Raw genomic sequence first — 17,260 nt, 5'->3', positions numbered from 1 at the left:
CTAAAAATATATATATATTTTGCAGAAATAAATCCAGTAAACACTAGCATTTTAGCATTTTAAAGCTCCTCTTGTTTTACTTCTGACTGATGGGTTTCGTATCAAGGACTGAAATGGATTTATTTGTTTTTGTAAAACACAGCTTAGTTCTCACGTGACAATAATCTTGATGAGTTTGTCTGAAGCCAAAGTGAACCCAGTGTTTGACCCTAACCTCGCCTCTCTCCTTGTTCTGCAGTGAATACGGTCTGTCCTACCTGTCTCTGAGGACCAGCATCGGCCTGTGGACGGCCTTCCTCTGCCTGCTGCTGGTCGCCACGGACGCCAGCTCTCTGGTCTGCTACATCACCCGCTTCACTGAGGAGGCCTTTGCTGCCCTCATCTGCATCATCTTTATCTACGAGGCTCTGGAGAAGCTGGCACACCTCGGGGAGGTCTACCCCATCAACATGCACAACAACTTAGACAATCTCACCTTCTACACGTAAGGAAATGGCTGCAAACCTCTGGGAAATAGATACTAGCCTGTTAACTGGGCTCCAGAAAATAAGCACAGAACTGGGTCAGTCCAGGTCAGTTCAGACAGAGTTCAGGATATATGTTGCCTCACTGTCTCAAATTCTGCTCAGAGTTTACTTGTTTGTTATTTGAGACCCAAAACTAAAATCTGAGAATTTTATTTGCTTTCAGACCTGAGAATTTTTGCATTTTCACCCACAAAAAACTTAACTTAAACTTATCTTGCCTCATTATAAACCAACAATGAGCAAGTGAGTATCGATTATAAACCCAGTCAGCTACCACACTATCCACAATATTAAAATGAAACTAAACAAAGAGCATATTCACTTACTTGTAAAATGCACGCACAAGTGACAGAAAACACACTAAATATATATATATATATATATATATATATATATATATATAGATAGATAGATAGATAGATAGATGTATATATATATTTAGCATGAACAGTCTTAACCCTTTGATGCGCAGTGTGGGTCCGGAGATACCCATTTTCCATTGGATTTGGATCGCTTTTCACCCATTTTGTGCATCACAGAGTTAACAAGCGCTCTCTTCTGAACCTTACACAAACAGGGAATGAGAGGCAGCAGAGCATAGTGGCCTGTGATTGGCTGATGGCTTAATTGTCTATTAAGCCGATCTGGTCCTGTCATCCTTAGTCATGGTATCTCCAGAAATTTAACTCCCACAGTAATTAAATGGGGAGGACACGAACAGAATAGTTTCCAGCAGATTCAAATGACTGAATGCCTCCAGCAGAGGACAAATTTTTAACTATTGGCCTTTGAAAATGGAAAGAATTGCAAAAGTTTACGTCTGTGTCCAACAGAAAGGTCCTTTAAGTGTTTAAGAAATCCAGTTTTTGGTTGACATTTCATCAACTTTTAACACCTCTAACATCAGTAGAATTTAATGTATGGTAAGTATAGCAAAAAAGGTTCCATTTTTTGCTATTTTGAAATGAAAAAATGGTGGTTGTGAGTCCATTGAGACAATTCAATTTTGATCATTTTTTTGATACATTTTGTCATTTTGGGCAATCCTTATGTCAATTTTGACCATTTTGGACGAATTTTGATTCATTTTGAAAAATCTTTCAGTAATTTTGGGCCAGTTTTATGTGATTGAATGAATCCAGCTGAGAACCCATTTTCATTTTTGATCCTTGGAAATGGAAAACATTGCAAAATGTTCAATCAAGGATGGTAGTGTGAATCCAGAATGTTCCTGTACGTGTTTATCTATGGATGTATCTATATTTCCTACTAAAAATACAGCCTGTAGTCCACATTTTACCAACTTTAATGCCTCTAACATCAGTAGAATTTGATGTGTGTCAAGTTTGGCAAGACAAAGTTCCAGTTTTTGCTCTTTCAAAACACCCAGACTGTTGGAGTTACATTTCTGGAGACAGAGATAGAACTTGCTTTCCAGGTAACATGTTTTTTGGAAAGAATAGAAAAATTGCCAGGTCTGAAAACACATGAAATTCTCAAAATTCAGCCAAAAATATTTGACAGTTTTGGTTGCCTAATAACAAATACGTGAAGTCTGAACAAAATTGAAGACAATGCAGCAACACTTATCTGAAATGACACAGAAATGATAAAACTGTACGCTTCTAAATTTGTATGTGAAATTATAGTCGTATAATAAAAGTGTTATATAAATATCTAACAGGATCTTATATTGATCAGGGGCTGGGCCTTGTGGCTGATTTTTCTTTTCACATAAACTCAAGTCAGAGTCAGAAGGAGAAGAGGCTCAATAAAAGCACAAAAGCAGAATTCTCAGTTAGTGTCTCTGCTGTTAGTTGACTCACCTGTTGTTGCTCTATTTCAGGTGTCAGTGTTCTCCGCCTGCCAATGCCTCGGCTGAAGTCCAACAGATCTGGAGCAGCAGAAACTTGACGTCAGAAAGCATCGAGTGGGAGCAGCTGAGTGTGAAGGTGTGAACAGCACGGAGGGAATTTCTGGAGATGCAGTAGATTAACATTTAGATTTTATTTCTTCAGAAAATGTTTGATCGCTGCTGTCTGAGTCTTCATGAGTCTTCTAATGTTTTCTGCTATAGTGGAGGCGCCTCATAAAGCTGCAGGTTATTTAGTTATCTAGAAAAAAGTTGGAATAGCAACAAAAGCAAAAAAAAAAAATATCCTCAGAGTTTGTCAGTTTTCCTTGCAAAAAAATGCAAATGGAATTTGTTATTGACTTTTCCCTTTTTGTCTGCACAGAAAGACAGAAGGATCAGCTCAGTTAAAGTTCCAGGTTTTAGCTATTTGAACCATGCCAGATTCCTCATATGAGTCCATTGGGACAAACTCTGACTCATTTGGCACCAGTTTTGTTTCATTTTTGGCAATTTTTGACTAATTTTGGACAGATTTTGCATTAAATTGGACCATGTTTTAGTTATTTTTGGACAAACTTTCAATCATCCTAAACAAGTTTTTTGCCATTTTATCCAAGTTTCAGGTAATTTTGGACAAGAACAGAATAGTTTACAGCAGATCCAAATGATCGAATAGTTCCAGCAGAGACCAAATTTTATCTACTCACTCCTTCCTTTGTTATCACTGGGGAAACATTTTATAAAAGAACATTCTATAATATGTTCCCTCAAAAACATCCCCAAACTGTCCTCAGAACATTGCAGGAAGAGTGTTTCACGTTTGTTAATTTATCACATTACAAGAGCATTTTATAAAAATCATCTGAGGCCTTGATAACATCTGAAAAAACATTTTTTTAAATGCTATTTTGAGAACCATTCTCCTTTGTTATCATAGAACGTAATCTGTGTTCCTGACAACGTCCTGTGAACTTTGCAGCTAACATTCTAAATATCCATTAAACAGTGTTTGAACATCAGATTAAAACTCTAAAATCTTGTTAGAACTTGTAGGTGTTGATGTTGTTGGAACATTCCCTGTTAGCTGGGTTCCCACATAAAACATTCCAAATGTTGAACATCTGATCTGTCAGAGAAGTTCTCCTGAAAATCCATTAATCAGTAAACTGATCTTCACTTTAGCACATCTACAACAAACTTGAATCAGAACCCAGTGACAAAAAATGAGTGATTTCATACAATACCCGTGTGGAAGGAGATATGTAGAGAACACATCGAGCACAGATCAGGATCCGGGTTTTCAATCGTCTAAATCGGAGACCAGCAAGTAAAGACAAACAGAGAGGGAGCATCTTTACCAGAAAATCCAAGTTTTAACAGAAGATGCAAAAAAACACCCCAAAACATGCTTTAATTTATGCCTCATTTCAACTGAACTCTGTGTTTGTAATCAACCAAAACTGCATTGGTTCCTTTGAGAACCACTGTGATCTTCGATGTGCTTGCAAAACTCCACCTCCAGTTTTTATGAGGTCCAGTATTTGCTTTGAGTGTGTTGAAAAAATGTGAACTTTTATAGTGGATTACAAAGAGACAGGACTGTGCGTGCAAGAAAGTGAATTAGCTAGTAGGCTGTTCAGTTGTTTGACTATGTTAACAGTCAAATTGTGTAAACGTAATTAGAAAAGACACTTAAGTAATGTAACACATGCTAACTGTGCAACATACAAATTACACACATACTATAGTGGGTCATATGTCATGTAACAAAATATTTCACTAATCCTTATACGGATTTATGGACATTAAGCAAAACTTTGTGAAAATGAGCTGCTTCAAATCTAAACCCTTAAAACTAAATCGTTTTCTTTCCAGATGTGACATGAAACTGAGTGAATCTGCTTTGTGCTGAAGTCGTGATGTTAAAAGTGGATTTGGGGGTTTTCTCATTCACTTCAACTCAGCTCTGGGTTTCTTTGTACCTTCAGGACTGTCTGGATTTAAAAGGAAAGTTCTTGGGTTCGGCCTGCAGCCCCCACGGTCCATATGTCCCCGACGTCCTCTTCTGGTCTGTCATCCTCTTCTTCACCACCTTCTTCCTCTCCTCCTTCCTCAAACAGTTCAAGACCAAGAGATATTTCCCCACCAAGGTCCGTCGGTTTACTCTCACAGTTGTTTGTTTGTTTTCTCTAATTTTCTTCTGCAGATAGATTTTAGTTCATATACCTGCATGAAACTGAATTTAAGATCAGGACTTGATGTCAGGGACGATCACAGAAGCTCAAAAACTCATCACAACGTTTTACTGACGAGAAAAAAACGCTCATGTTTTGCAGGTTCGATCCACCATCAGCGACTTTGCCGTCTTCCTGACCATCATGATCATGGTGCTGGTGGATTATCTGGTGGGAGTCCCTTCACCCAAACTCAGGGTACCGGACCGCTTCGAGGTAACGCACCTGTCTACTTTTATTACCCTGCAGGGGTTTGTTTCTCTGCTCTCTGTAGATTTTGATTTGGTATCCTTTCCCTGAGCGGTGTTGTCAGATCAAAGCTGATCACAGTTTGGTTTGCTGTTAGCTCAGTGTGGCAACAGGTCAGAGAACGCTGCCTATCAGTGGCTTTATTTGGGAGCGTCATGTGACTGTACGTTACCTAACTGAGTGTAGAAATGTTTTTACGTCTGCTTCGTTACTGCAGGGTAAATGTGAAGGCAACGACCTCATCGCTTTGCAAATGTTAGTTTAAAGATTTTTATCAAATCGATTCTGTAAAAAAACAACCAGAAACAGTGTTCATGTGTCTTCATCAAATCAAAATCAAATCTTCACATTTAAGAAGGTAAAAACAGCAAATATTTGACATCGTCTAAACTGAAAATTAAAACCTTTGCATACTGAGTATTTGTCTCAAAAATTTATTTTGAGATCTGAATATTCGGATCTGAATATTCGGATCCGAATATTCGGATCTCAAAATAAATGTTCGGATACCACCGTAACAACTGAATGTTCAGATATCTGGATATTAAGGTCCAGCCCTAGTAAATGGTAGATGGTCAGTACTGATATCATGGCTGTTGAACTCAGCTCGGTTCTACCAAGTGTTCTAACACCGTTATCAATCTCCAGCCCACGTCCAACACTCGAGGCTGGCTCATCTCTCCACTGGGACCGAACCCCTGGTGGACGCTGCTGGCAGCCGCCATCCCCGCTCTGCTGTGTACCATCCTCATCTTCATGGACCAGCAGATCACCGCCGTCATCATCAACAGGAAGGAGAACAAGTTGAAGGTGAGCTCCTACCTACACGGGCGCTGATATCAGTCCGTTTAGTGTCTGACGGGTGATTTACCGTACCTCCTGGTGTTTGTTTCACCTGCAGAAAGGCTGCGGTTACCACCTGGACCTGCTGGTGGTGGCGGTCATGCTGGGTATTTGCTCCATCATGGGCCTGCCGTGGTTTGTGGCGGCGACGGTGCTCTCCATCTCGCACGTCAACAGTTTGAAGGTGGAGTCGGAATGTGCGGCGCCCGGCGAGCAGCCTAAGTTCCTGGGTATCAGAGAGCAGCGGGTCACCGGCTTCATGATCTTCGTCCTGATGGGTTGCTCAGTCTTCATGACGTCCGTCCTCAAGGTGAGCGTCTCGCCTGCAGTCCTCACAGAGACGGTTGAGTCCCACGGTGTCCATTAAACAGTAAACCATGTCTTCTGTCTGTCCTTCAGTTCATCCCGATGCCCGTTCTGTACGGAGTCTTCCTCTACATGGGAGTGTCCTCGCTCAAAGGCATCCAGGTCTGTCTCTGCATCCATCAATTGTCCTGCCGCACTGTTAAAGTAAGTTTAATCTCTCATCTATCTGTCCGTCCTGCAGCTCTTCGATCGCATCAAACTGTTTGGCATGCCGGCCAAACACCAGCCAGACCTGATCTACCTGCGCTACGTCCCTCTGTGGAAGGTCCATGTCTTTACCGTGATCCAGATGTCCTGCCTCATCGTCCTCTGGGTCATCAAGACCTCAGCTGCCGCCGTTGTCTTCCCCATGATGGTGAGACCAACGACAATTTTGTTTCATTTCTCCCTGAACAGTAACTGATCTGCTGCTGCTCTCTGCAGGTTCTGGCTCTGGTGTTCATCCGGAAGCTCTTGGATTTCTGCTTCACTAAGAGAGAGCTGAGCTGGCTGGACGACTTGATCCCGGAGAGCAAGAAGAAGAAGGATGACGACAAGAAGAAGAAGGAGAAGGAGGTGAGACTCTGAGGCTGGACTCATAAAACCATGTGACTCTGCTTCAGGCTCTGCTTCAGTTTGTTGTGTGTCTTCCAGGCCGCTCGGCGGATGCTGGAGGAGGCGGAGGATGAACCGCCGTACGACCAAGAAAACGACATCAAGTTCCCCATCAAGAGCCTGAAAGGACGGTGAGTCAAGGACAGAACACGCTGATCTGTGGACTTTGCTGCAGACACTAAAGTTTTTTTGTGTGTTTACAGCTCGGATCCATCAGAAGTGAATATCTCAGATGAAATGGCTAAAAGCGGCATTTGGAAATCAGTTTCCATGAACTCTGACAACAGCAAACCTCTGAAACGCTGCCCCAGGTAAACTCCACTCCACACCTGGTGATGTCACCTGCTGAGGGTCCTGTTGGACAGAGTGAACAGTTTATAAGTGAAGTGGAAATAAAGATTTACACAGATTATACATTGATTTTGAGTCACATAACAGCAAATGTGGTTGCTGAGGGTGTTGCTAGGTTGTCAGAGGTGGTTGCTAGGGTCTCGCTAGCTGTGTTGCTAGGGAATTAAGGGTAGCTAGCTGTGTTTAAAGTGTTTTCATGGTCTCATGCTTGTAAAGTCTGGGTCCTGATGGTTCTATCAGAGTCCAGATTTCCATGGAAACAGGATGTATGTGATCAAGTTAGAAGCAAAACAGTACCATAGCTGCAAATGGACGTCCAAAGATGACTGTTTTAAGTGTGTCTAAAAAATATGTACAGGACATAAGATGAAGCACTAAATAGGTGACAACCAGATTTAGAAGGGTTATTGAACTGAGACTGGTTGATATTATTTCCCTACAGGCTAGCTACACATGTATGGATAGGTTAATACAGATACAGATCTGGCAGAGTGATGGTTAAAGGGATGTCATCTTTTTTTTATGCATTTAATTTTTAAAATTTATTTATTGTTTTTATCCTTATTTTGTAGTTTGACCTTCAATGTTGTTTTACTCAGCTTGTTCTTCTTCTTTAATTTGCATTTCTGGCGCTTTTATTATTTAATTTGTACCCATTGGTGTTTGCTGTATTGATTTATTTTGTACGTCTTTTGTTGTGTTTAACTATATTTCCCCACTTTTTGCTTCTCTGGTCTTTTTTCTTTCTGTTTGGCCCTCTGTTGTTCAGTGTCCTTCCTGAGTGTTGGAGTGTCTGTAAACACATTTTTTCAAAGCTGTTGTATAAATAGTTATTTTTATTACTAAAGCGTGTTAAATGGAGGTTGAGTCAGTCAGTGAGATGCAGCAGCTCAGAGTCAGTTAGCTAACCCTAGTGACCTAATACGACAGCGAAGAGATCCTCCACAGCATGAGGCCAGTCAGTAATTGATGCTGTTGAAATCTCAGTTAGTCAGACAGAGATTTATCTTTATCAAAGCATTAAAATATTGATGTCTGTGACTCTGTGAACCTGGAGGCTGCAGAGCACAATGTGAGTTTTTAAAAAGGCGATTTAATTACTATGAAATTAGAAAGTTAATGAAGGAAAGAATCCAGGAAGGTTTGTAGGTGTTGACTTTGGTTGTTGTGCTGGCTGGGTGGATTTTAAAGGTGATGGCTGATGCTTCATTATTTCATGGTTATTTTGAGTATTAACGTTATTTTCCAGATTACTGGATGTTTACTGAACATTTAAAGGAGGGTTTGCAAGCAATCAAAGTGCAGAAACTTTGTATTGAGAAGCAAAAAATATAAGTACCAAACAATGTTATGAAGTGCTTTAGAGAAAAATAAAAATCAGTCGCATTATAGAACTTCCAGATTAATCAGATGAGTTTTAAACCCAATAAAATAAACAGTTAAGGGGCACCCAGATGGCTCAGCTGGCTGAGCAGATGACCCATAAACAGGGGCTATAGTCCCCAATGCAGTGGTCATGGGTTCAGATCCAGCCTGTGGCCATTTACTGCATGTCATTCCCCCACTCTTCTACCCACATTTCCTGTCTCTCTATATATATCTATACAATAAAGGCAAAAATAATAACTTAAAAAACAGTTATAAACAGTTTAGACACAGAAAAATCACTTGAATGTGCACACAGTTAAAGGGTTCTTTGACAGAGGTGTTTTAAGACTGCACATGCTCAGTCCATCACCGTGACGATATTGTCATTGTGTCTTCCAGCCAGGAGAAGCTGCCGAGCGTCGAGATAAACGTGGAGAACGAAGAAGGTCGGAAAGTCACGGATGCTGAGACGTCACTATGATGTGGTGGAGGACGAGGAGGGCGGAGCCTCTGCTCTGACAGGGCGCCGCAAATTCACAGATCCCGAGCTGACCAATCAGGCTTCACCTCGGCTTGCAGCACTTCTCACCTGCGTCTTCTCGGAGGGGGTGAACGTTTTAATTTCTCATCGTTTTATGGTGAAACATGGAGACTCCGGCACTTGGAGCGTAAACGGAAACAGCTGCCTCAGGTTTCTTTGGTTGGTCTTTAGTCGGGCGGTCTACTGCTGCGCTGTGATTGGCTGCTGAACTGAAAAACAGACTCGGCGGACGACTGACAGACAGCTGAAGTTTAATTTCACAGTTTTAAATGTTTCTGCTTTAATGAAGCAAACGAGGCTCTTCACCTCCGACAACGCAGGACGGAGTTTTATTTAATCCAACATGCTGATTTAAGTTGTGTATGTCTGTGTGTGTCTCTGTGTGTGTGTCTGTGTGAGAGAGTGTCTGTGTGTGTGTGACAGTGTGTGTGGTCACTGTTGTGCCTCACCTTGTTGCCTGCAGCAGAAAAGCTGAATGAATTCACAGCCGCTGTTAAAGTTTCTTTCTAATGTTTCAATAAATCAGTTTGGTGACAACGATCAGAGCGGGTCCATCAGATCCAACAAATCAATAAAAAAAATAAATCAAATCTGTTTCAGGAGGATTAAAGGTGACGGAGACCGATGCAACACGACTGTGTGACTCATCTTTTGGCTCGAGAGCTTTGAACTATTCCTTCAGACACTTTTCAGAGGCAGAGGCGACAGATAACGGATCTTCCTGGCTTATTTCAAACTGCTGTATTTCCCATTATGTCTGTTGCGTCTCTATTTAAACCCTTTGATGCGCAGTGTGGGTCAGGAGATACCCATTTTCCATTGGACTCGGGTCACTTTTGACCCATGTTGCACATCAAAGGGTTAACTTTGTACTCTACACCTCCGTTGTAGAGATTCAGCTCCCTGCAGCTTTTCAAAGAATAGAAGATATTTATGTGGATATTTTTTTGTTTTCAGTCTGACTGAAAGGAAACAGAGAAATCCACCTTTTCAAATGGACATTTAGCAAACTGTATGACTTCACCCTTGTCCAGAATGACTCAAAATTGTCTAAAATGACTTCAAACTTTTAAAAAATGACTTCAAACTTGTCCAAAATTGTTTGTTTTGTCCAGAAAGACTTTTAACTTGTCCAAAGTGGCTTCAAATTTCTCCAAAATGAGTCAAAAATTGCTCAAAAAGATTAAAAATCTGTGGATATCTTTGTGTTCAGTGCATTTTGATGCTGCAGAAGTCATATCAGAGCAGATGTTCAGCACATAAAGTGAGTTTTCATCTGTTGTCACCTGTTGAGCTTCTCAGCCTTTTCTTCCAGTTGATGTTGATCTCACAAAATTTCTGTCATCCATGGACACATGGAGGTTTTCACAGTCTGATCTTCTATTTGGCTCAACTCCTTGACTGTGGACTCCAGTAAATACCAACACGTTTCAAGTCATTTTGGACAAATTCATGTCAGTTGGATGAATTTCAAGTCATTATGGGCAAGTTATGAGTCACTTCAAAAAAAAAAAAGAATGTTGGACTTGTTTCAGGTTATTACAGGAAAAACATTTTTGAACCAATTCAAGCCACTTTGGACAGGTTTGTCATTCTGACAATTTTCCAGTCATTCTGGATCAACTTTTGACTTGGTTTTTGAATCATTTTGGACAACTTTTTGTTACCTTCCACAATGTTTGTGCCATTTTGGACAACTTGGAGTAACTTTCGACTCATTTTGGACGACTGACCATCAAACTTTAAGGCTCTGCGGGGCTCTACAGTGGAGATGGAGAACTCAAAATTAGCATAAAGAGCAGCAGACACATTAATGGAAATACAACAGACAAAATAAACTAACTCTTCAACACAGATATGCATTTATTTCCAAAAGTGGGGCAAACACTCAGTGTTAAAATTTATTTCAGAAATCTGCATGAAGCCAACAAAAACGACATACACTTGTGAAATATTTGCAGCCAAACATACTAGAAAAAGCACAAAATCATAAGTTAGTATTAAGTATAAATATTTAATAATCCACCTGGATGTCATGTTAAGTCTCTTGTTCACGAGATTAAACGCTATAAAACCAGATGTTTCCTGGATCAGTTACAGCACATAGAACATGGAGATCAGCATCGACAGCAGCACAGCAACAGACACCGGAGCTCTCTGCAGTCCACCTGAAAGCAAACGCAAAGTAATCTGATTACTTATGTGCTTCAGATGGGTGTAACAACACATCACATGAATCCCACTAAACGCTGCATAAACAATCCTCACTGCTACTCTACTAAGCTAGGCTAGTTAGCTTTTAGCAACACTAGTGTATCTGGTGCTACAAATCTCTTCATTATGATTTGTCTTATTTATGATGTGCAATGATTCAATTCTTTAAATACTGGAGTGTGAGAGTTTGAGTTTTCAAAAGTCAGGAAAAAGTGGCAAAGTTAGCTTAGCCAAGGATAGTCTCAGCTAGCAGGAATGTGACTGAAAAAGATCTCAAGTTGTAACCTCAGTTTTCTGTGGTACAACAAATTCCGTTTTTAAGATGTTGCAGCATCCAAATTGAATTTAAAATAAAATTTTAGGAAATGGGGAAAAGCAGCTAAATTAGAGTTAGCTGAGGCTAGCAGTAGCTTCCACTAGTGAAAAACGCAACCAACATTTTGGTTTTGGCTTCAGTACAACAGACGCAGTTTTTTGAGGTGTTGCATGAATTGTCAAATTTCAGTAAAGGTGGCTAAAGAAGCTCTAGCTGAAGTTAACAGTTAGCCTTTACTGACCTGAATGAAACTGAGATCTGTTTTCGAGTTTTTGTTAAAAATAACCTGTTTTCCTGGGGGAAAAGTGGCACATTAGTATAATCACTTTCATAGTGACATGAGTAATACCCGATTTACATTTGATGCCCCCAGAGGGCCGAATCATTAGCATCATGTCTGCAGTAGAAGTACTGGTTGTGCAGTAAGATATCCCCTGTGTACTTGAGCTTTACGGTTTGTAACTGATAATTAGGTAAGTTTGGAGGTACTGCTGTCAGTATGTAAGGCGTTCATGACTGCCTGGGGACACGTTTGTCATAGGGTTGGATTTTTACTTCTTTGTGGGATTTTAAATAATGTTTTCTTGTGTTTGAACATCTGGAAGTTTTGCTGCCTAAATTCATCCATCTACATACACCTCAGAAGAAGGACGATCTAAACATCTGGCCCACTTTTGTCAGTTTGGACTCACCGTTGTGCTGCAGCATGTTCTCCGTCACAGCCAGCGACCCGTTGTGTGGCGCCGGTTGGATCTGCAGAAGATGGCACATCAGAGGGTAGATGTGGATGCTGTCGAACGGCTCCGACAGGAAGTTCCTCTTGAAGCTCGGTCCAAAGGCCCTGAAGATCGTCTTCATGTCCATCTCCCCATTGTGGTACCCATGATCACCTTTGTTCACGTAGACAATGAATCTCTGGTACAAATAAAAGACAGTTGAGTCTGAGGCAGCTGCTGGTTGCTGCTGTCACTTCAAATGGAGCTTCAAGGTGATTTGTAGAGGATAAACAAAAAAACATGAGAGCTCTTGGAAACACTGCAAACATTTGCATATCTGAATCATACAAATGTTTACACAAAATACAAAAAAAGACTTCAGCTCATCTTCGACACATCACTAATGGATGACCAACTTCAGTAACTTTTGGATTCTCTTGGAAACAGCTGCTTTAAAACTAACTTTTTTTTTCTGTTATATTGATGGGCAGTAGGTAGTTGGGAATAACACACCACCTCACACTCTTTAATTGTGATAGTACCGCCTGTTAGTTTCTATCCCTGTTCGTCCTGTTCGTCCTGTCCAGTCTTTGTTTCCCCCACACATCACTGAGGTGTAGCACTGCCCTCCCTGGCTTATAATAGGGAATTCTAATAAAGAATGTCTGCTTAGCTTTCTGGGAGGGCTGGTGATGGTCACACACATGCACTAAATATTAAAATATTTGGCTGCAAGACTAAAATATGCATCAATCTCATAATGTTGACACCCCTTTTGTGGAGTTAAACAATGAGAATAAATGCAGACAAAAAAAACTAACTTCTGTTGTAGTCTGTGCTAATAGCAGCTTTTCTGTTTTCTGCGTTTAGTTGTGTTAATTGGTTGTAGTTATCTGCTTGAAGCCAAAGTTGCCACATGCCCCCCCCAAAAATAAAAAAAAACCACATTGTAAAACCAGATCAAAACTAAGTTTAAAACAAGTGTAAAACCAATTCCAGAACCATTTCTAAACCAGTCTAAACATAAGTCTAAAACCAAATCCAAAACCAAGTCCAAAACCAGCCTAATGTCAAATCAAAATTAATGTCTAAAACCACTCCAATACCATCCCAAAACCAAGCCCAAAACCACTCTAAAACCAGTCTAAAATCAGTCCAAAACAACTCTTAAAACAAAACCAGTATAAAAACAGGATCAAAACCAATCCAGACACACCTCCAGTAGGTGCAGATGTATCTTGAATGGTTTAGTATTTACCGCATTTTGTATGAATTCATTTTATTGATAAGAAATATTAAAGCTTTTATTATCGGTCCTCACTTTACTTTAAGTGTGTAAAACTTCAGCTTTAAATTCTTAAAATGTTAATGGAAACTTCTGAACTCCTGAAGCTGGAAGGAGACTATTTTAACTGTGTCCAAAAGTTGCCTACTTATACTATCAGAGGAAACATGTGATCTGCATGCAAATAAAGGTTTGAGGTGAAACTCACAGAGTTGAGGTTGAACCCCAGATCTGCGACGACCACGATGGGAGGCAGCCGCTTGCTCTTGGCCAGATGGAAGCTCTCTGGAATCTCATCTTTCTTGTAGACCGTCAAATTGGGCGCGTTGGACAGAGCATCGAAAACCTTCTGCTCCTGTCCTGGCCGTGGTGTCAGGATGCCAAACCCGCCGTAGTCCAGTAGCTCGAAACTGTTGAGCTGGATTAGATTCAGGTACTTGTTGAGGATAATCTCGTCTACCTGCGGGCGCTTCTTGACGGTGGTCATGCCGTGGTCGGAGGTGATGATGACGTTCAGGCTGTCATTCAGGTCGAGGCGACTGATGGCCTCCCTCAGGTAGCCGATGGTGCGGTCGATCTGTCGGATGATCTCCTTGCGCCGTGGGTGGTCAGGGCCCTTGGCGTGGCCCACGTTGTCCGGCTCGCCATAGTACAGCGTCACAAAGTCAAAGTCCTCCTCAGTGAACCAGTTCAACACCGTATCAACGTTTTGACGCCACTCGGTCTCGTTGTCGTCCGGGTGGCCTACCTCCTCCACAACTGCTCGGGTGACCGCTTGGCCGCTGTAGTTGGCCCCACCTCCAGGGTAGAAGAACGAGGCTGTTTTCAGACCCTGAAATGAAAAATGTACATGATACTGAAACAGTGCCTTTGTTAGGAACTAATCCATCTGGTTGGTGTAGGTCATCCTTCAAATCTGTCATGCTTCTGTGACTAGGTTTTTTGTGATCAATCAGAACCTCACCTGGTTCTGAGCTGTGATCCATAAAGGCAGAACTCCGTTGTCCCACCACTCAGATCGGGTCAGCGTCTGTTTGTGGGGAACCTTCAGGTTTGTTGTGGCGTTAAACATCATGTTGTGGACGACCTCGTGATCCTCCACCCATCGTCCTGATGCACACACAGACAGGTTTCTTAGAATTAATTAATCTTAATCTTAATCTTTTAATACTGACAGGACGCTAAAATCGAACAGAAAGTTGAATCTGATGCGTTTAGTCTTCAGCAGACAAAACAGGACTGTTTGAGAGACTAAATAATGACAGTTGTGGATATGGCTCTCTTTCTTCACATCAGTTAAGCCAGCTTTAAGTTAATCCTCAGTAAACTGGGTCAGTGTTTAACTTAAACTGGGTTTGTAGAAGCTTTAAGTTTAACCAAGTCCACAGTGGGTTTAAGTTAAACCTCACCTGAAGTGGGTCTGTGGAAGGTTTAACTTAAGTCAATTCTACAGCAAGTTTAAGTTAAACCAGGTATATGACAGGTTTAACTTAAACATTAGTAAAACCGGATTTACAGCAAGCTAAAGCTGACCATTATTTCAACCAGGTCTGCAACAAATTAAACTAAAAGGTTAAAGTAAACTGCAGTTAAACCAAGACTTTGGTCAAAATTTAAGTAAAAATGAGTCTGCAGTGGGTTATGTTAAACCTCATTTCAACGGTTTCTATGCAGGTTTAAATTCAACCTGATTTAAAGTTGACCTGCAGCAGTTTAAGACAAACTTCAGTTAAACCTGGTTTGCAGCAAGTTTGAGTAAACCTTAGTTTTTAAAACTTTTGTTTGACTGTTTCTGTAGAAGAAGTAAGTTAAACCTGAATTAAAGTGGATCTGCAGGAGGTTTAAGAGGTTAAACGTCTACATGAGTTTATGAGATTTTCAACTGCTGGTTTAGATTAAACTGTGACGTTACGCTGACATTGACCATACAGGTTTAAAACCGGTCTAAGCCTTAAATGAAAGCTAAACTAACGACAGAGCAGCAGCTTCATTCAGCTGTGAGACCAACATATGAAACTACAGTCACAGCTGAAGGACTCTGGCCTCTGAGATATTGAATCTGTTTCCATGAAGGGGCTCTGCTAGAAGCACGACAATAAACCGTCTTATCTCAAGGTTAATTATAACTTTAATCATTTCTGATGTAAATCTGTCGCGACAGAGAAAAGACTAATCAAACAAGCAGAATGTATTATCTGCAAAATGTACTAAAGCATCAGCAGTAAAAGTACTTGTAATAAAATGATTTAATGTGTTGTGCAATATCTGATATAATTACGTTAATGATCCTTAATCAGTGTTCTACTGCTAGAACTGCTTTTAATTACTTTATATACTTAAGTCTATGTATAGTTTTTTAGTTCAAAGACCTAATTTGTGCAGTAACTAGTAAATGAGTACTGTAGTGGAGAAAAAGTACAGCGCTTGGATCTGAAAGTAGAGGATACAAGAATAAAGTAAATTTAAATTTGTTTATAGGCTGTTTATGTAAAGTACAGGTGAAATAAATTCTAGTTGTGTACCTGTACTTTCCAACACATGCTATAGTCCCAATGCAGTATTAGTTAAACAGTAGTATCTGTTGTAACGCAACTGCACTTAGAACTGCAGTAATATTTGCAGTTTTAACTACTAAGGTATCAGCAAAAAATGTTGTTCAAAACTCAGCTTAAAATAGCTTAATCAAGTCAAATAATTAAATGAGATTAAAGTAAATTATATTAAGTTACATGAAGATAAAAGTCAGTTAAATTATTTGAAATGAATAAATGCAGATAAATTAAAATAGAATAAATTAAAATAATGGAAACATAAATAAAATAAATTACATTGGTACATAAAATTAAAATAAAAGCAGTTAGATTTGAATAAATTTAAACAACTTAATTAAAATATCTAAAAAGAAATTAAAATAATAACAATGAAAAGAAATTAAATAACATTGGTACCTTAAAATAAAATGAGTTAAGTAAATCTGAACAAAATAAATAAAAATAAAATTCTTGTAAATGAATAGAAATAAACTGAATTAACATATTGTTAAATAAATGAAAATGAATTAAATTACATTGGTACTTTAATGAAAATAAAATCAGTTCAATTTAAATGCATTTCAACTAAATAGACTAAAAATAAAAATGTCATTTCATTCCATTCATGCTGTTACCGGTGATGGTGGTGAAGTGGGACGGCGAGGTCATGGTCAGCATTGGGGGGGTGATGTATTTGGCTTTGACTCCGTCCACCACCAGCCGGTCCAGGTGCGGCGTCTCCACGTCCTGGTCGTAGTCCCACCTGAAGCCGTCGAAGGAGATGAGCAGCAGCTTGTTCTTGGCCGTCGCTGCCTTGCTCAGCGGCTTGCCGGCGGCGCAGGTCACAGCCGCGAGGACGAGGAAGAGCTCCGGCCTCATCTTCACCTTCAGTCTGACTGCGGCTCGGCGAGGCTTCACCTGAGCTGCACACCTGCCGCCAGTTTAATGTGTAACTCTGATAGAGATCTGCTGATGTGCCGCGAGGACCAGACCTTCACCTGGAGGCTGATGGATCTAATCAGAGGTGATATCAGCCAGCGATGATCTGTGGACCCTGACAGCAGCAGTCTGACTCACTGCAGTCAGTGTTGAATGAAGCGCTTCACCTGCTCTATGATGGGTCCTCAGAGGATTGATGAAGGACTTTTATTGGGGTTTTGGAAACATGCACTGGAAAAAATGCTCTTAAAAAAAAAATGTTTTAAGATTATTTTATGTTCTCCCTGAAAAGATGAGCTGTCCCATTTTAACAACACTCACCCTATGTCAA

General features: G+C 40.4%; 2 protein-coding genes and 1 long non-coding RNA gene across 6 annotated transcripts in view; 1 reads left to right on the top strand and 2 right to left on the bottom strand.

Moving 5' to 3' along the window:
- The window catches only part of LOC111576314 (sodium bicarbonate cotransporter 3-like), a 42,957-nt gene extending 33,404 nt beyond the window's left edge, over positions 1–9,553 (top strand). For 3 of the 4 annotated variants that reach the window (XM_023281918.3, XM_023281920.3, XM_023281919.2), the window contains 12 exons: positions 239–484; positions 2,374–2,479; positions 4,371–4,532; positions 4,719–4,832; positions 5,514–5,675; positions 5,767–6,018; positions 6,108–6,176; positions 6,256–6,429; positions 6,498–6,629; positions 6,708–6,799; positions 6,872–6,979; positions 8,787–9,553. In XM_023281918.3, coding sequence (XP_023137686.2) covers positions 239–484; positions 2,374–2,479; positions 4,371–4,532; positions 4,719–4,832; positions 5,514–5,675; positions 5,767–6,018; positions 6,108–6,176; positions 6,256–6,429; positions 6,498–6,629; positions 6,708–6,799; positions 6,872–6,979; positions 8,787–8,868 — 1,699 coding nt within the window. In that variant the 3' untranslated portion in view covers positions 8,869–9,553. Of the gene's footprint in view, positions 1–238; positions 485–2,373; positions 2,480–4,370; positions 4,533–4,718; positions 4,833–5,513; positions 5,676–5,766; positions 6,019–6,107; positions 6,177–6,255; positions 6,430–6,497; positions 6,630–6,688; positions 6,800–6,871; positions 6,980–8,786 lie in introns of those variants that run through there. The other variant, XR_008602780.1, reaches the window with a different exon arrangement.
- LOC118471106 (uncharacterized) lies at positions 298–4,506 on the bottom strand. The gene is made up of 4 exons (XR_008602783.1): positions 4,365–4,506; positions 3,627–3,690; positions 2,354–2,503; positions 298–436 (listed from the first exon to the last, which is right to left on the bottom strand). It is a non-coding gene; the product is annotated as an uncharacterized LOC118471106 (long non-coding RNA).
- A 1,262-nt stretch (positions 9,554–10,815) lies between the features above and the next one.
- On the bottom strand, positions 10,816–16,907 carry zgc:153896 (uncharacterized protein LOC569930 homolog). Its single transcript, XM_023281921.3, has 5 exons — positions 16,626–16,907; positions 14,424–14,569; positions 13,668–14,291; positions 12,151–12,373; positions 10,816–11,096 (listed from the first exon to the last, which is right to left on the bottom strand). The coding sequence occupies exons 1-5, from the start codon at positions 16,867–16,869 to the stop codon at positions 11,023–11,025; spliced, it is 1,311 nt and encodes a 436-aa protein (XP_023137689.2). The 5' UTR covers positions 16,870–16,907; the 3' UTR covers positions 10,816–11,022.
- Positions 16,908–17,260: the final 353 nt, after the last annotated feature.

This window comes from Amphiprion ocellaris, chromosome 9, assembly GCF_022539595.1.
Source record: "Amphiprion ocellaris isolate individual 3 ecotype Okinawa chromosome 9, ASM2253959v1, whole genome shotgun sequence".
Classification (NCBI taxonomy): domain Eukaryota; kingdom Metazoa; phylum Chordata; class Actinopteri; family Pomacentridae; genus Amphiprion; species Amphiprion ocellaris.
Note: the sequence above shows the minus strand (reverse complement) of the source record. Positions and strands in the feature narration are given on the sequence as shown.

Bases quoted from the DNA above. Each gene is read 5' to 3' on its own strand.
- zgc:153896 (XM_023281921.3), bottom strand. From the start codon at position 16,869: ATGAGGCCGGAGCTCTTCCTCGTCCTCGCGGCTGTGACCTGCGCCGCC. The intron at 14,292-14,423 runs GTGAGGTTCTGA...TTTTCATTTCAG, and splicing joins GGATCACAGCTCAGAACCAG to GGTCTGAAAACAGCCTCGTT. The intron at 11,097-12,150 runs GTGAGTCCAAAC...GTTTGCTTTCAG, and splicing joins GAACATGCTGCAGCACAACG to GTGGACTGCAGAGAGCTCCG.